The following is a 17,629-nucleotide window of genomic DNA, read 5'->3' as shown; positions in this document are numbered from 1 at the left end:
AGTCACTTCCAGGTGGATGATGCAGATGAACATAAGAGTCACAAACTCTCACTTCTCCGAGTCCTCTTCCGATCACTCCTCTGTGAGGTAGCCTTGCATACTCAAAACTCCTGATCAAGGCATATATGACATATGAGCTCATGTGGAATGACTTGGTAGGCCTTAGTCTTCTTAACTGCACGTCCAGGCTATTGCTAATAATTCTGGCCCAATGAAGCGTTCCTTTTCCTTGGACTATCACTTGAATGAAGAAGAACATCCACTTTTCGAAGTAGAAGGCTTGAGGAGCTCCTGTAACTCGATTGAGCAAAGTTATCAATTCTTTGTACTTCTCCTGGAAGTCGATCCTATGCGGTGTGTTGGGAATCTTGTTCAGGCGAGGACGAATTTTGAGCAACCAATTCTTGTTGATGAGGTTCAAACAGGTGTCAGGATCATCTTCATACATTGACTTGGCTCCTTCTAAACTTTTGTAAATCATATCTTTATGCTCTGGAAGATGAAGAGCCTCACTTATAGCCTCCTCTGAAAGGTAAGCTAAGGTGTTCCCTTCCTTGGATACGATCGATCTTGATTGTGAGTCATAATGGCGGGCACACTCGATCATTAACTCATGACACTGGACTGCTGGAGGAAAACCTGTCGCCTTGATGATGCCACTTTCAATTATCTTCTTCGCAACAGGTGATGGCTTGCCAATGTAGGGGACCTCTCGAAACTTCTTCACATTGAAGTTTCCCAAGTTGGTATCTCCGATATTGCTCCATTTGGACACGATCCTGGTCTCCAATTCGTCGTTCTTCTGATCTTCTTTGATGAGAGCCGGACGACTAGTGGATGCTCCCGCCTTTGGAGTCGCCATCTTGACACCTACACAACATTTCACAATTAGTAATATATCTTGAAGTGTAGAAATCTAGACTTAAAAGGAAGACCTAAGATTTTTAATTAGGAAACTTCATGATAAGTCTTGAGTTATCATTTCCTAATTAACCATGCTATATTTAGATTTTTCCAAAACAAATGTTCAAAAATCAAATCTTCAACAAGGGTGTTAAGGTGATTTCGCCATACCTCCTCTTGAGTATTAAACTTTAAGAAATGATGCAAAAATATGAATTTTGATAGGCAAAGTGTAGATCAAAGTCCTCCCTTGGATGAATTGCACCTCTTGGAAAAGAATAAACTCCACCTCCTTCTAGGCTTCAACAATTGAAAGAAATTCGCTCCAAGCAAATCAGATTTCGCACCTCCAATTAGCTCTCCAATTTTCCACTTAAGGCAATGATTGAATGATTTGAAATTTGAAAAAACTCCTCCAATATATAGAGCGCTCACCCCTTTGCTCCCTCTAGGCCGACTTTGCAAAAAAGGAGGTTAAAAATAAATAAAATTCCAAAAAAAGGGGGGCCGACTTGGCAAAATAAATCAAAATAGTGCCTTGAGCGTTTCATTTTAATTTTAATTTAATAAAAATTAATTTTAAATGCCTCCAAAATAAAAGTTCGATTTTCTAAGGCTTAAAATCAATTTATTAAATGCCAAAATGCCTTAATTTAATGCTAATTTAATTTTAATTTTCCAAATGCCTCAAAATGAGCAATGTTGGCGATCAAGTGCAATTTGGAGAATATTAATTTTTAAAACAAGGCTTGATTAAACTCCATGATGATTTCGCCCTGGCCCTCTTTGAGGGTCGGGAGCGATTTTTCAATTTTAGCTCTGAATACTTTGCATCTTGACTTGAAAATCTCCTGGAGGGTAAATTGATATCTAGTTAATGTGTTGCACTTCAAACTTGACATTTTGCGTGAGGAAAAATAGGTGGAAGTGTAAATTTCGCCCTGGACCCTCAGCAAGGGTCAGGAGCGATTTTCTATTTTTTGCTCAAGATTAGCATTTTTCAACGTCCAAAACCTCTTCAAGACATTTCAACTAGGCCTCTTCACTGATTTGCAAACTTAGCTTTATCAAATTTTGGAGAAAAGGTGTGATTTTGAGGTTTTTCGCCCTGGACCCTCAGCAAGGGTCAGGAGCGATTTTTGCAAACTGGGCTTAATTCTCCATCATTTCTCATTGAAACCTCGTTCGTCATTAAGCAACATCTTTCCTTTATCCATTCCATCCAATTTTGCTTCGTTGTTGCAAGGAAGAATGAGGATTTTCAACATTTTCGCTCTGGGCCCTCTTTGAGGGTCAGGAGCGATTTTTCATTTTGTGACCAAAATCATCAAGTTTCAAAGGCAAAACAATATTCATCATGCTTTTGGAGGTCTCTTTGCTTTATCCTAACCTTGCCTTAGCACCATTTTCAAGAAAATATGCATTTTTTGTGATTTTCGCCCTGGGCCCTCAGCAAGGGTCAGGAGTGACTTTTTCATTCTAGACATATTCCTTCATCTTTTGGATTCCAAATCTCCCCTAAGGCACAAAACATCACATCCTCTTCCTATCCACACAAGATTTTGTCTCAATTCCACAAACAAAGGAGAGAATCATGAAAATCGCTATGGGCCCTCTCTGAGGGTCAGGAGCGATTTTTGTATTAACCTTCAAAATACTGACTTTCAACAATCTCTTTTCACTTCAAGGCAATTTAAACATTTTTTCAAACCAATGCCTAACCTTGGCTTTCCTCAAACTTGGATGTAAAGTTCCCATATTAGGTTTTTCGCCCTGGGCCCTCTTTGAGGGTCAGGAGCGATTTTTTGATTTTGGGTTGATTTCTCCTTTTGTTGATCATCCAAATTATATTCAACGGATAGAACATGCTTTCCTTCATCCCTTCCAATCATAAAAATCACTTTGATCTTGCAAGAATAATGCATATTTGAAAATCTCGCTCTGGACCCTCTCTGAGGGTCAGGAGCGATTTTTGCTACTTGGACCAAAATGCTTCACTTTTCATCTCAAAATTTCTTTGCTAAGGAAGATGTCGCCTTGCTTCACGCTATGAATATAAATTTATGTCCAAGAAAGGTCAAAAAATGTGCACACAAAGAAAATCGCTATGGACCTTCTCTGAGGGTCAGGAGCGATTTTACCTTTCCTGGGCAAAACTCCTTCAATTCATCACATTCAATCAAGTCTGGATACTTTATCATGCTCACTTCATCCACCCCCATGCCTTTGACATCTCAAATCGATCAAATAAGGCTAGAAATGACCTCTATAAGATTTTTCGCTATGGGCCCTCTTTGAGGGTCAAGAGCGATTTTTCTGTTTTCAACAAGGTCCTTCATTATTTCAAGTCAAAACTTCTTCAGGTGGGTGGAGAAAGGCATTTATTTTCCATTCATGATCAAAACTTGGTCTCTTTCCATTTCAAAATGAAGGAAATCAAAATCTCGCCTTGGGCCCTCGCTGAGGGTCAGGAGCGACTTTTCCCTCTTAGGCCAAAAATCATCACTTTTCTTGCCTTCAAAACTTCAATCGTTTTTCGTGATGTTCAATCATCCTTCCGGGAGACCTTGCACAAAACAAATTAGAAAAGTCAATGACAAATATGACTTAAACAATATTTTCGCCCTGGACCCTCAGTAAGGGTCAGGAGCGATTTTACCCCTTTAGGCTAAACTGCTTCACTTTTAAGTCTCAAATCACTTCACAAGGTAAAGTCAGGTCATTTTCAAGGCCAAGAACTAGTTAGCAAGTCCATCAAAAATAAGAAATTGCACTTAGGATAAAATTCGCCCTGGGCCTTCAGCAAGGGTCAGGAGCGATTTCTCTGTTTCAGGCATTATCTTACTTTCAAAAAGTTGATCAAAACCTACCCAGACAAGAACACACAATTTCTCCTTCAAAAATGCTAACACTTAGTCAAAATTTGGATTTTACCCTAAAAACCCCTATTAGACCTAACCTATGACCTATTTGACTCCCCTGAAAGGCTTACCTTATTTCAATCATCTCAATTCTTCGGGAGGACACTTAACAACTCTTCAAAATTTGACTGGACTCAGCCTGAATGACATCCAAAAGAACCCCTAAGGTTTGGCCCTAGCCCAGGCAGACAACTCACTCACTCAAAACCCTAAAAACAGAGAGAAGAACAAGCAGAGAGAAAGCAAAAACAAAAGCGAAAAGAGGGGGTCCCCATTCTAATGGGGCGATGTGTGAAATGGTCACAACAGGTCCCAATAATTGATGCAAGCCATGATCATTAACCCTGCTATTAAAATTTCAAGTGTCCCAGTAAATTTTTAAAACTCCAAGAATGCCGGTGTGAAGGATTTCACAGTTGTAATAACAAGAAGGTACAATTCGCATAGCCTAATGCAATATGTGAACAAATTGAAATTATAATAGTATGCAAACTTGTCATCCATTTGCTGCCATCTCGAAATTCAAAAAGTAAAGCAATTGAATGAGAGGGAAAATCAATCACTTTTGGTCATTATTCCTAGACGAGGCAGTTATATTACGTATAAGTTGCATCACAGAAGCCTGGAGAAGTGAATGCATTCTCAGAGATAGGTCATTGCTGGTAGGAAGTGTTCCTGTTTCTGTCTGCAGAAGTTGCGAGATGAAGTGTATGATGGATCAAGCTGAGGATTGGCAAAAGGATAGGTGGTTTGAAAAGATAGTTGCAGAAGATGTGCAGAGGCTTTGAAATGAAGCCGATAGACACTCTACCATGTAGCCAGAGGGGTATTAAAATTGCCAGTGGTAACCAAAGGGATATTAAAAGGCTTGAGTGCAGCTACAAGCTTCGACTATGGCTTGCAAATAATTCCAATCTCTCTGCCAACCGCCATCCTCCCCTCAAATAGGTGGAATATGAAGAGAGTAGTGGGTGAGAACACAAAATATGTGGGTTTGGAGTCAAGAGTGCCTACTTGATTGAGACTCTTAAAGTTCTCCCCTACTAGGAGGTTCAATGAGAATCTTGCATCCTGGTAACTCTCTGCACAAACAACTACAAATGTGTGATAGTGGCATGGCTCAAAAGGTAGTTTGTCCCTTTGAAATCTTTTTGGTTTCTGGACCAAAGCTTTCATGTATCCTTCCACAGTAGGTCGACGGTTTTACTTGACAAAATAGAGATAATAGGTTTCTTACAAGGGAATATTCTCTTAAAACGGGATCATTGGCAAATAATAATGCCACATGTAAACGACCAGTAGCTGGTTGCATTCCTTATTGTTATAAAAGGAATACCATGGACGTAAAAAGGGATTCTGAATTTTCATTTTCTGGGCAAGTAAAAGCAGGGCTCTATATAGGCTTGGGTTAAGTAATCTCATGGAAATAGAATGTATGAATTTCTTTTAGTAGTGCTGAATTAGTTTATGGGTAAATTGTTAAATGGTTGCAGAAATTGCCTACATTTGTATTTACAAGTTTTACATGAATCATAATATTAAGGATATTTTGATTTGTCTTGGTAGTCTTCATGTCAATGTGTAATTGTGTATATGGGTTTCCTTCAAGGAACTAAAGTCTATTTGTAGGTTACAACAATTTTGGAAATGCATAATGGATTAATAAGAATGGTTTGTGCAACAATATGAGGAGTTTTGTTAATGTTAGGCATTAATATTCGAGAGGCTCACTAATTGAAATAATTTGCTGTTTGGGGTTTTGCATTCTTAATCTAATATATGACTCTGTGCCCTAGGAACAAGCACTGGTCTGTTTAAGTTGCCTAGGATTTGTATTAAAACATTCAAAGATGATCATGATGTTATTTCCTTTCCTGTTCTTTTCTTCTTGCTTAATTTTGAGTGATGCATCTCTGTGGGTGTTAAAGGTCATAGTGGGTAAATCTAAAAGCATATTTCCGTTATTCCCTTTTATTGTTTTGGGAGATGCATAATTTATTGTTCTCAAAGGAGTGTAAAATGGATGGGATTAGGGTCAATTAAGGAATTATGTGAAGGATCCCTAAATAGTCTGAGAACTATACACCATATGCGAACCCGTATGCTATTATTTGTCATAGGACCATTAGACATACGGGTCTATATAAGGAATACCCTCCTGAGTACGGTGGAGTTCGAAGTGAAGAAGGTTATGAAAACCTTGTTGAGTTAGCTCCATTCACCTGGAGTGACTAACACAATGGTCAATGAGGGGAAGCCTTGACCTTGGTGTACATTGGTGTACATAATACAAATTCAAAAGCATATGGATTTCAAAGAATCGATGTTGTTCAATTAATCAAGGAGACAAAGCTCCTTTAAATAGAGTTACAAAGATGATATTTCTAAAAGAAACAATCGTTAACTAGAGGCGAAATTAGAAACAACTTAAATAACCATTAATAACACAAAGAGAAAGATATTATTCTAATACCCTCCCTTAATGGTCATCATTCTAACTACCAAGAGAAATAACAAAGAAGGTTGCCCCCTTCTTCTCAAAACACGCTGCAACAGAAGACAAGAGCCTGCCACTAACTCTGCCACTTGAGATGAGTCTGCCACCAACCCTTCCAGAAACTGCAGAACTTATGGAGATACCCAAAACAATACCAACCGTCCAACCTGATGTTAGAGAATTGTTCCTCCTTGTAACTAGAGACACACCAAGAACAGTTGTCACGATTTTGTGGAAAAAATCGGCAAACCCTCCAAACTATTGCAGATGAGCAAGATGCCCAAAAATAGACTGCAAACAAGAGACCAGTGCAGATGTTCACGCAACAACTCCAGGTGTGACTAAAAACAGACTGTAGCAAAGTACAATTTGAGGAAAAAATCATAAACCCTCCCATGATTTTTTTTTATAGGGATAGAAAATATTTAAAAACCCAGAGACTTTTTTTAAGGGAAAAAAAATTAAAACCCATCAAAATTTTTTTCAGGTAAAAAAATGTTAAACCGAAACAAACATGGATGCCCATAAGCCATCTTCACGCTTTTCGAGGCACGAAAAACGAGGCACTGAGAAGATGCTAAGTGCACAAAACCTGAGGTACGAGGTTCAATGCACTGAGACAAGTCCAAGCACAAATTTCAATGTAGAAAATAGAGGAGATACAAGTACAAACTTCAAAAAATAGATGAAGTACGATTGGCACAAATTTCGAGAAAATTTTACGGCTGACCTGAAAAAATATGAAGACAACCCAGAAATCCTTGCAAAAAACCCAGAAAGAATCTGAAGTCAGAATTGAAATCCGCTGGCATGAAATTTGAGGCACGGAAAACGATGCACCCACAAAATTTTGAAAACAACCTAGTTGAGATCTCGAAAAACCCACCAAGAATCTGCAATCAGAAATTTTTTTTGACTTGATTTGAAGGGTAAAAACCCTAATCAAAAATGCAGATTTCCGTCCAAAAATGGCAGAAAAAAAAATTTGCAAGTGGAAAAAATTGCGTCATGTGCAGAGGATTAATGGCGTCGCGGGACGAAGGTCTGGTTAAAAAGAAATCAGCCACAGAAAACACGAAGAACAGTAGAAAAATCCGTCTAAAAGAAAACCCTTAAGAAAAAAAATTTGAATTTCGAATTCTGAAAAAATCACAGGCCCTAGATTTGTTTTTTCAGTGATGAAAAATTTCATTCGAAAATTTTTAGAAAAAACAAAATTTTTCTTTCTGCTTTGATACCATAATATAGATGCAAAAGCATATGGATTTCAAAGAATCGATGTTGTTCAATTAATCAAGGAGACAAAGCTCCTTTAAATAGAGTTACAAAGACAATGTTTCTAAAAGAAACAATCGTTAACTAGAGTCGAAATTAGAAACAACTTAAATGACCATTAATGACATAGAGAAAAATATTATTCTAATAGTACATAGAGGAATGTCAGTTCGGAAGGTAGGGAAGTGCATGGATTTGACATGGTTGTGTGTGCAAGAAACCCATCCATACCTTGACAAGGCAATCCCAAGAAGCAAAGTACTTCTAGAAGGTAGATTGCCAGACATTCCAAAGTCAGAGTGCATAGACCTGACATGAAGTCCGTCAAGTAACCATAAATAAGCATGGCTTTGGATTCCACATGATGGCAATCTTGCAAAAAAAAATTAAATGCACCCTTATAGGTCCATGAATGAAACTAGACAAGTTGCAGGAGTTGGTGGAGCATTAAGAGCCTTGAGTGTTGATCACACCATCTGGAAGTGTTGTAGTTAGTGGAGGACGGGCGCTAAGCCTTCAGGAAAACACTACAAGGGGAGAGGAAGGGGGAACCCCAGAGTCCAAAGGGAGGAGAGGAAGGAGGAAGGAGGACCTTGCATTCCGGGGTTCGGGGAGATAGTATACCTCTTCCCAAAAGGGAAGAGGTAGATTGGTTCCCCGCATTCCATAATTCGGAAGGAAAGGGAAGTTCGGGTTACAGAGTTTGGGGAGACAACATACCTCTTCCCAAAGAGGGAAGGGGTAGACCGGTTCCCTGCATTCTGTAATCCGGAAGGAAAGGGAAGTCCAATTTACGGAGTCCGGGGAGATGGCATACCTCTTCCCAAAGAGGGAAGGGGTAGAGTGGTTCCCCGCATTTCATAATCCGGAAGGAAAGGAAGGTCTGGGTTACGAAGTCCGGGGAGATGACATACCTCTTTCCAAAGAGGGAAGGGGTAGATCGGTTCCCTACATCCTATAATCCAAAAGGACAAGGAAGTCATGGTTACAGAGTCCAGGGAGATGACATACCTCTTCCTAAAGAGGGAAGGGGTAGATTGGTTCCCTGCATTTTGTAATCCAGAAGGAAAGGGAAGTAAAGGACCAAAGGACTGCAAGGCACGAAGGCAATATGCAAGGGAAAAGGGGAAGGCCCGAAACCCACCTCATGATGAAATGACACTTGAGCATTTTCATGATTCCCTGACTTGCCGTTTGATCAATTGAGGCATAACTGGTCCATGGAACATATCTCTGATCTGTTCTCACTGATGGACCAAAGGTGTCATAAAATGGCAATAGGTTCCTTTTATGACATGTTTCTACTCCATGTGGTTTGTCAAGGTGAGGCAATTCAACTGTGTTAGTAGTTTTGCAAATTTTGATATGTTATAGAAAAACAAAAAGAACAGACATCAAATAGAGAAAAAAAACTAGCAAACTGTTTTTTGAAGCTTTATTGTTGCTTTCAAATCTCCTTAATTTACATGTTATTTGGACAAAATTTTGTTGTTTTCACTGACTAGGTTTTTCCTGAACCATAGGTTGTTCCTCTTGTGATACTTTTCATGCTGCCATATAACATATGTGCTAATATAGATGTTTATATTTACCATTCAATGTTAATTCTCCTCCAATAATAAGCTCTTCATCTCACCCATAACTGCAACTTCTTTGTTCTCCCAGGTTGGCATCATGTAATGCACAATCGAGTACTTTTTGGTTTATGTTGACTTTCATGGTAATAGATTTACAACACAACATTATTTGGTCATTTTCTAGATCTTTCAATTTTTTATTAGATTGATAGGTTCATACTATTCCATTTGCAATCAGACATAAGTGCATGTGTGTGTACACATCTGGGTAAACTTTTCTCAGCCTACTAAAATTTCCAAAGTTCAGCTACATTCCTACTCCCGTAGTCACTTATTTGGCATAATCAGCGGAGCCTCATATTGGCATTCTTAGTTTTGGGCTGGTTCCTCAACCTTGGGGCAAGCAACATCTTTTGGCTAAATGCAGAAGCTTCAATACTTGATGCCATCCAAACTCAAAGCACTAGCCAAAATTTACTTTCCCATTTGTCTGTGTCCAACAGGGCTGCTCATATTAAACATTTTTGGGTCTTCCAAGGGCATTTTTTATCTCTTTCTTCTTTTTCCATTTAAGTAGCCCATGGAGTCATGGCCAGGAATTTTGTATCAATTATACTTTAGGTTGCAACTAATCGTCACAAAAGAATGCTGGAAGGCCTGCTGGCCTTATGGGGCTTTTCTGGGTTTTCTCTGGTTTGCTGCTGGTTTTTTTGTGGTTTTGTTCTTTTCTGTTTCTCATAGCTTTGCTGTTTAAGTTCTGCTTGTAAAGGGTTTCGGGGCCCCTTCAAAACCTGCTTTTACCTTAATCAAAAACTAATCGTCACAAAGATTAAGAGTAGCTAGTATTCATATGGCAGGATCAACACATTATTGCTTCCCTTTTTGTGTTGAGTTGCATTTGTGTTTTATATTAACTTTAAATAAACGAATTCTATGGCTTCCTACAAATTTCTCTGAAATGTGATACATTTTATCGTTGCTCTTGGTTAATCCTCTCTTCAAGATATGTTTTATATAGGATAATTGACAAGAACCTTAACCTGAAAATATCATGATTCTAAAAAATATGACTAGAAAGATTAATTATTGCTTTTCTATTTGGATTTGGATTCATTTTGTAGGGCAATCTTTCAATGTCAAGAGCCTATTGGGTGAGTGAGCTCTTACTTGCATGGAATTTGGATGTAGAAAATGTTCAATTCCAGCTTTTTGCCAGCAAAAGTGCAAAGTTGGATATTACTTCTGGAGGGATAAAAGGTTAGAACATGCACATTGTTTTCTATTATTTCATATCCCCACTGGTATCATGCCATTGCATAAACCTCCATATTTAGTGTAGTTGAGCTTTCAGCTGTGTTATTTAAATGCATTTCTGATGTTTTAGTAGCCTTATTATGCTGAGAGCAACTTTTCCTTATAACATGGTTCACACTCTTTTATCTATTAGAATGAGAATCAAGTGTGTGTTGAAAATTATCTGTCTGCAGATTGGACAAGGCCCTTTGTTGAAGATGATTGTATTTTTGTTTGTCTGGGGTCTCAAATTTTCTTATAAACTTAGTTATGTCAAAATAAATATTTCAACCATGTGATACAAGATAGAAAGAAATATTTAATAAACACTGGCATTCTTCGTATGTGATAACAGATAATCTATAAACACTAGATTGGAGGCACTTGATGTCTCAGGTTGCAGTGACTCAATGCTTGAGTCCTGAATGCATCGTTTATCCTGTGTTGAGCCAGACCAAACCTTAGTTAAATATGCTCTTAACTACCTAAAAAATTCAGATTCTCTTGTTTTTACAGGAGAGGATTTGGTGGTTCCACTTGAAAGGGAATCTGGCAGTCTTCCAGGAGAGGTAAACCCTGTTATGTATGCTTATGTGGTGAAATAAGCAACATTTTCTTCTCATAGCCTATGTTGAGTTTCGTCTTTAATGCTGTATGTTGGGAACAAGGATTCCATGATTTCTGTAGCTTCTTAATTAGAGTTCTCTATTGATCGTTCAGATTATTGGGAAGTTTCCTCACATTGCACATTACAAGGCTTTTAAATTGCCGGCTGGTGTCAATGTTAAAGAGCTTGTCAAATCCCAATTAGCAATTGCTTGCATTGATGGTAAAGATAAGCATCTCTCATACTTTTTTCTTTCCATTTTGTCACAGTTTTAGATTATTGAGAAGCCAAAGTATGAATGCCAACAAGAAAAGAAGAAAAATATATCAGGGTTTATAGACAATAAGTTATGGCAATCAGACTACTGGTTGTATCAATTTATAATATAATTTCAGAGTGGAGTGCTTAATGCATCAAGGCTAAAAAAATTAATAGATCATCATAAGTGTGCATTGATGCAAACTTCTCTTGCAGCTTATGGAACTTTGATGGATACTACTAGTATACAGTTACAGGGTGTTTTGGATGATCTCTTTTCCTACGATGGTCCACTTGGAGCCACATTTACTGAGGATGCTGTGATGGTTCATCTTTGGGCACCGACAGCTCAAGTATTCATTTTTTTCTGTTTTATCTTTATTCTAGTTATATGACTAAGAAACATTCATGCATATCCTTATTGAGATAATCATGTATTCATTTCTTTTCCACATCCTTTTACTTTTTGAATGCTTCTCGTGGCATGGAAATAATCTAATATGTTTTAGCAGTGTGTGCGTGTCTTCGTTTATTCTAGTCCTTCAGGTGGTTCACCTTTAGAAACAATCCACCTCAAAGAAGAGGGTGGTGTTTGGAGCACTTGTGGGCCAAGAAGTTGGGAGGGAAAATATTACTTGTGTGAAGTTACAGTATTCCATCCTGGTAGCCAACGTGTTGAAATTTGTATGGTAAATGATCCTTATTCACGAGGGTAATTCTCTGCAACTATTTGATGGTTGGAAAATCTTTTGTTGTTTCATTCTTAACTTTTGATTTGGACTTAATGTCTTGGTTTTTTTTGATTTCAACGTTATTAATATATTCTTGTTCAATTTTATAATGTGGCAAAAAGACTTTCAGCAAATGGAGAAAGATCTTTGTTTGTCAATCTCCAAGACCCATTGTTGAAACCAGAAGGATGGGAAAGCTTGGCTGATGAAAAGCCGCAGTTAGAATCATTTGCTGACATTGTTATTTATGAATTACATATCAGGGATTTCAGGTTTGTCTTGCTGATTTGGTATCATTACTTACTCATTTCTAATGCTATAATCCCATCTTTATGTAAAATTAAATTACTAGCCCTTCAAATCAAAGCCAACAAGAGTAAACAGACTATAAATAATTGAATATGCTTATGGAGCACGGTCTTGAGAAGAGAAAGGGCACATTTTTTAATACCATATTTGAAGGCTAATGGTCATCTATAATTAAGAAAGCTTGTCTTAGTTAGTTACTGTTATGTTATTTTATTTCATTTTTGTAACCTCTGTAAGTCAGGTTATCATAATGATTGCAATGTTTAATTTGGGCCTTTTCTTACATGTATTGCAGCGTGAATGATGAAAGTGTGGATCCAAACTTAAGAGGGACATATCTTGGTTTTACATCACATGTATGCTTTCTCATACAAGTTCATCAAAGTGATAAGTAGAAAATTGTTGTAGTTCTTTCTATTGAAAAGATGCAATATACTTATTAAATTACTAGCTTTCTTCATAGATCACATTGTAATAGGATAAATTCTATTTTTGAACATATTTAATGGACCTTCACCTAACCCTCTAATTAGGTTTATTAATATGCATTATAGCACATTCGTTTCTCAGAGACATGGAAAAATTCCCACATAAAGCTAATAATCAGTCCTTATTTATCATTAAAATTGATATGGCCCCAAGAAGGTCTACAAGTTGCAATGGTTTTAATAAATTAATAGGTTTTTTCATCTGCCATCTTTTTATTGTATAAACTTCCAATATGAAAACTTTTTTAATGAACCTATCCCTTTTATTAGGTTTATTAATAGCACATGAGTTTTCCAAGAGATATGGAAAAATTTCCACTTAAAGCTTACAATCATTCCATAGTTATCATTAAAATTTAAAACTGTTATGCCCTAAGAAGCTCTACAAGACAGGCAGAGAAGCCATTGACTAAGCATTCAAACTAATAAAGGAAAGCATAAGTGTAGAGATGACATGAAATATCCAAAATGACCAAAATATTGCAATTGCATTGTCCTTGACATTATAACTCACTTATAGCATCATTAAACCTTATGACATCATCACCTAAGTTTCTAACTTCATTTTAGATCTTTGTTTTCTTAAGATTAACTGGTCATTTTATCTCTGCTGACTGAACTGGGATTTATATTGCACCAACACAACATATATTGCAGACTGGGTTGACTAGTAGCATGCCGACAAGATCAAATTGCAAATGAAATCTATAAATTTTATTATATGGCCTTATTGATTGCTAATATGAGAAACAGTAAATGCTCTGATTGACTGGTGAAATGGATTTGAGGCAGAATAAGGCAGACAGAAATTGGCGAAACAGTAAATTTGCTGAAGGACCAGTGAAGGGGATTAAAGGTAGAACAAGGCAAATCTTGGGAATTGTTGCCGGGAATAATCATTATGTTATGTTGTCATATTATGTTTATGTTGTCGTTAGTAATAATGAGTTACGGCAGTCAGTTAGTTAGTCGTCCCGAAGGGCAGTTGGACGCGATGGTTGGTCGCACCCCTTCGGGTATTATATATTGCATACCGTTCCTTCTTATTATCATCATGATAGTGGTATCTGGGTTTAATGTTATAAGCACTTGATGTACATGGACTGTTGAATTAATACAGAGACTGGTTATTTAATATATTTCCATTATGTTCTGTGCATTTACTTTCTGCATTTAATCGTTTACCGTATGTGGAAAACAGGAATTAAGCTGTGTTGTGCTTGCGCACACACCCCGTCAGTTGACAGGGACCCCCGTGGTAGTAGTCTGCCGGTCTCTAAAAGAGAGAAGTTCCTCCCTTGGTGTTCGTTTGGAATCCCGACTTTCAGGTCGGACCAAGAAATTCCCGAAGTCCATTTAAGTTGAAAGTCACGCATTTTGAATAATATGGCCGATAAGGTTAATATATGAGAATCGCACAGATGCCCGAAGTTTGTTGAAGAGGGTCATCACGATTTGCTATTTGAGCCCGTGTTTGAAATCGCCGGTGAAACATGAAAAAAGTCTCTCTAAGCCGAAAAGTGAGAAAGAATTTAAAATTTCAAAACCCTCCAATTTGCCGAAAAGGGTGAAATGCGATTACAAGTTCACAAATTCGGCTAAGTAGGCCGAGTTGGGAGAAACACATATAAAGTTCAAATATTGGCTAGGTAAGCCGAGAATAGCAAATGATAAGGTCTCACATTTTCCTCAAGTAAGCCGAAAATCTTCAAATGGTGTTCAGAATCGCGCGAAATAGGTTTTATAGCCGAAAATAAGAAAAGTTCGCAAAAGGAGCTTATAGGCCGAATTTCGCAAAGTCAAGTGAAGACGTTTAAGTTTAAAACCTTGCAAAATGGCCCTCCAGGCCGAAGTTTGCAAAATAACCTAGGGAGCCAAAAACTTCAAAATCTCTCAAAATACCTTTCATACCGACTTTCAAAAAGAGGCTTCAGAGCCCGAAAATAGGGTGAAAATCGCGTGATGGAAACGTTTTAACTTATAAACCTTACAAAAGCCCCTCTTGGTTCGAAAATCATGAAATGCAAGAGAGCGTTAAATTTATAAACTTTTCAAATGCCCTCCTTAGCTCGAAAATGCGAAAATAGGAAAGGCGCCTTTTTCGAAGTTTGCAAAAGTGCCATTTGACCTGGTTTTTGGGGCATAGGGGTAAAACATTAAACTTGATAAAAGTTTTCAAAATCACCTATTCGGCCGAATTTTGCAAGAAGTGTGAAAGTTATAAAGCGTTATAACAGTAAACCTTTCCAAAATCGCCCCCAACCCGAAAATCGCCAGAATGATGAAGTGTTAAACTTTAACGTTTGCAAGAGGATTCTTCACCCCGAAATTAGGAGAATCGCGCAATACATGAGGCAGGGCGTCACTAAATCGAGTTTGCAAACACCACACCCAGGCCGAAATTGGAAGAAAGGACCATTTTCGCGAAATAGTCATTGAGGCCGAAAATGTAAACCCTATCTCTCAAAGAGGCTCAATAGGCCGAAAGTGAGGAGAGGTGAAAGGGTAAAATCGCGCATAGCACCCAAGTTCGCATTTTATGCACTCAGGCCGAAAATGATAGCAACACAAAATGTCCATTAGACCCAAAACAAAGCTTGCAAAATCGGCATTTAGCTCGAAATTGCCAAAAGGCTAAATTGCGAAAATAAACTTATGAGCTGAGAGGAAAAGGAAAGTCCAAGTTGTGCCTCTACGTCTAAGTCATCGAATTTCGCTCAGGAGTTTTTTGTGAATTGTCAAAGTTGGTCGAAAGTGAAGGCAAGGACATTTTATAACTTAGAAACATCTCTCATGCCAGCTCCAAGCGGCCCGAAGTTTTTGTAAAACTTAAGATCATCTCACCTCTATCAATCGAAAAACATTCAAAAGATACATCTCACAAAGAGCTTCTCGAGCCGGGCGTCGTAAATAAAATTAAATATTTGTTAAATTAATTTTAATTTATTTTATGAAATTGATTGTTCGCAGGAAAACGACATCAGGAGGAGCTAAATTGACGATCAAGGCCAGGCACAGGAAGTTGGAGGAGAAAAAGATGCAATGCAGGATCAAAGCGATGAAGCATTAGGAAGCGTGCCACTGTGCCACCAGACCACAAAGCTGAAGTCCACCACCAGGACCAAAGACCAAAGAACACTCTGAGTACAACAATCATGCGTTCTCAGGAAAGGTGCACAGTTGGATTTAATTCCAGGAATTCATTTTTAAACTGAAACTGTTTTATTGTAAAACTGCTTGTGGGCCCCACTTAAGATATTTTGAAAGAAAGGGAAAACAAGTCAGTTGTGGACAATTATGTCCAACTGCCAAATTGACCGAATTAAAGCCAAATAGTGGCAGGTAGTTGAGATAGTGGTTGGGTGGATGACTGAGAGCTTAATAGGCATGGGTTAAAGCTGCCAGCTTCTAGAAGGCAGGTTAGGACCCTTGGATGTAGTCCATCCTAGCCTTTGATTCAAAATTGTAAATTCTATAAAAGGCATAGGCCTTTCTTTTGTAAAGGGTTAGACAGTTAGACCGTTAGAGAGAATTTTGTAGTTAGAGTTCTATAGTTAGATTTTAGAAGTTAGAATAGGTTAGACCTTAGCAGTAGCATAGAGATGCTGTAGAAATTGTTGTAATAGGTAGCTGAAATCAAATATATAAACATTGATTTGGTGTTTATTGTCTTGTTTTCATCCTGTTTGCGTGGTTTCTTTTAGCATTTTAGATAGATCTTTTTGTTTTGGGTGTGCATGTATTTGATAGATTCAGGCTCATACCATTGAGGATATATTGATTATGTATCCTTTTGTATGGTTAACCTGAGCCTTTAATTGTGCTTGGTTCAATTGTAGGTGTCTATCTAGGTTGCGCTAGAACTGGGTGCTTAGCCGTGCGTCTACAGTCTGAAAATCTTCCAAGCCCTTTGAAGATTGCATCGTTCCGGCAAGGTTGTGAGCTATTCTGGCCAAGCAGGGATTGGTTATGTTGAATCCGTCTACCCGCATACTAGTCTTGTTAGTTTGAGATCTCTTATCCCTTCCCTTTTGATTTTATTTCGTAGTTCGAGAATCACAACGGAACATCTTGTTGCAAAACGTAAGTCACCTTGTGCTCCCAACAAAGCACATCGATCACTGAGTAATCCCGCAGTCAAGACCTAACAATCAAAACCTTGAGGTCGTCCCCATTGATCAAACTGAAACAACATTAGGGATTTCCTTATCTCAAGAGAGGATAGGATACTCAGCGAGTACATTTCTATTCTGTGTTGGCCAGATGAAGTCGTAAATTCAGCGATTTTAGACACGTCAACAAGTTGCTGAAACCATGTTGTGTCACTTGGATTTTCATTTCATTTTAGATATAATTTAAGTATATCCTTGGAATTTAGTTTACAGTCATTATGGACCGGCCAATGCAAGTGATTTTTGTTTCCAAAGAAAGAAAGAATTATAATAATGTTCACAAGTGACCAAAGTCCGTTAGTGGGATTCAAAAGGACATTTTTATTTTTGATAAAGAAAATTACTATTTACAATAAAATGTAAATAGAGGCAAGGGGCTACAAACAAAATCAGACCAGATTGAAGAATTCAGCCATTAGCTGATACTAGGATGATTGGTAGGCAATTTCTGCAGATGATTACAAAAGGAGTAATCCTAGGATAACAGCCAGCTATAGAGATGAAAAAGGCTGCTGTTAGATACAAATTTAATCATATGAGAGAGAAGAACCATTGTATGCAGCTAAACATTGGATAATGAACAACTAGAGTGTGTGCA

The 17,629-nt window shown here is 37.9% G+C and overlaps 1 protein-coding gene across 4 annotated transcripts in view; it reads left to right on the top strand.

Annotated features, from left to right (window-relative positions):
* LOC131075735 (pullulanase 1, chloroplastic) overlaps window positions 1-17,629 on the top strand; it is a 356,768-nt gene that overhangs the window by 23,165 nt on the left and 315,974 nt on the right. For all 4 annotated transcript variants that reach the window (XR_009113252.1, XM_058012612.1, XM_058012613.2 and 1 more), the window contains 7 exons: window positions 10,295-10,430; window positions 10,983-11,035; window positions 11,187-11,295; window positions 11,548-11,684; window positions 11,844-12,043; window positions 12,185-12,334; window positions 12,667-12,727. Coding sequence is in view for 3 of the 4 variants with exons in the window: in XM_058012612.1 (XP_057868595.1) it covers window positions 10,295-10,430; window positions 10,983-11,035; window positions 11,187-11,295; window positions 11,548-11,684; window positions 11,844-12,043; window positions 12,185-12,334; window positions 12,667-12,727 (846 nt within the window). In the remaining variant the exon portion in view is untranslated. The remainder of the gene's footprint in view (window positions 1-10,294; window positions 10,431-10,982; window positions 11,036-11,186; window positions 11,296-11,547; window positions 11,685-11,843; window positions 12,044-12,184; window positions 12,335-12,666; window positions 12,728-17,629) is intronic.

The sequence above is a fragment of the Cryptomeria japonica genome, chromosome 1 (genome assembly GCF_030272615.1).
Source record: "Cryptomeria japonica chromosome 1, Sugi_1.0, whole genome shotgun sequence".
Classification (NCBI taxonomy): domain Eukaryota; kingdom Viridiplantae; phylum Streptophyta; class Pinopsida; order Cupressales; family Cupressaceae; genus Cryptomeria; species Cryptomeria japonica.
This window is presented reverse-complemented; position numbering and strand designations above follow the sequence as displayed.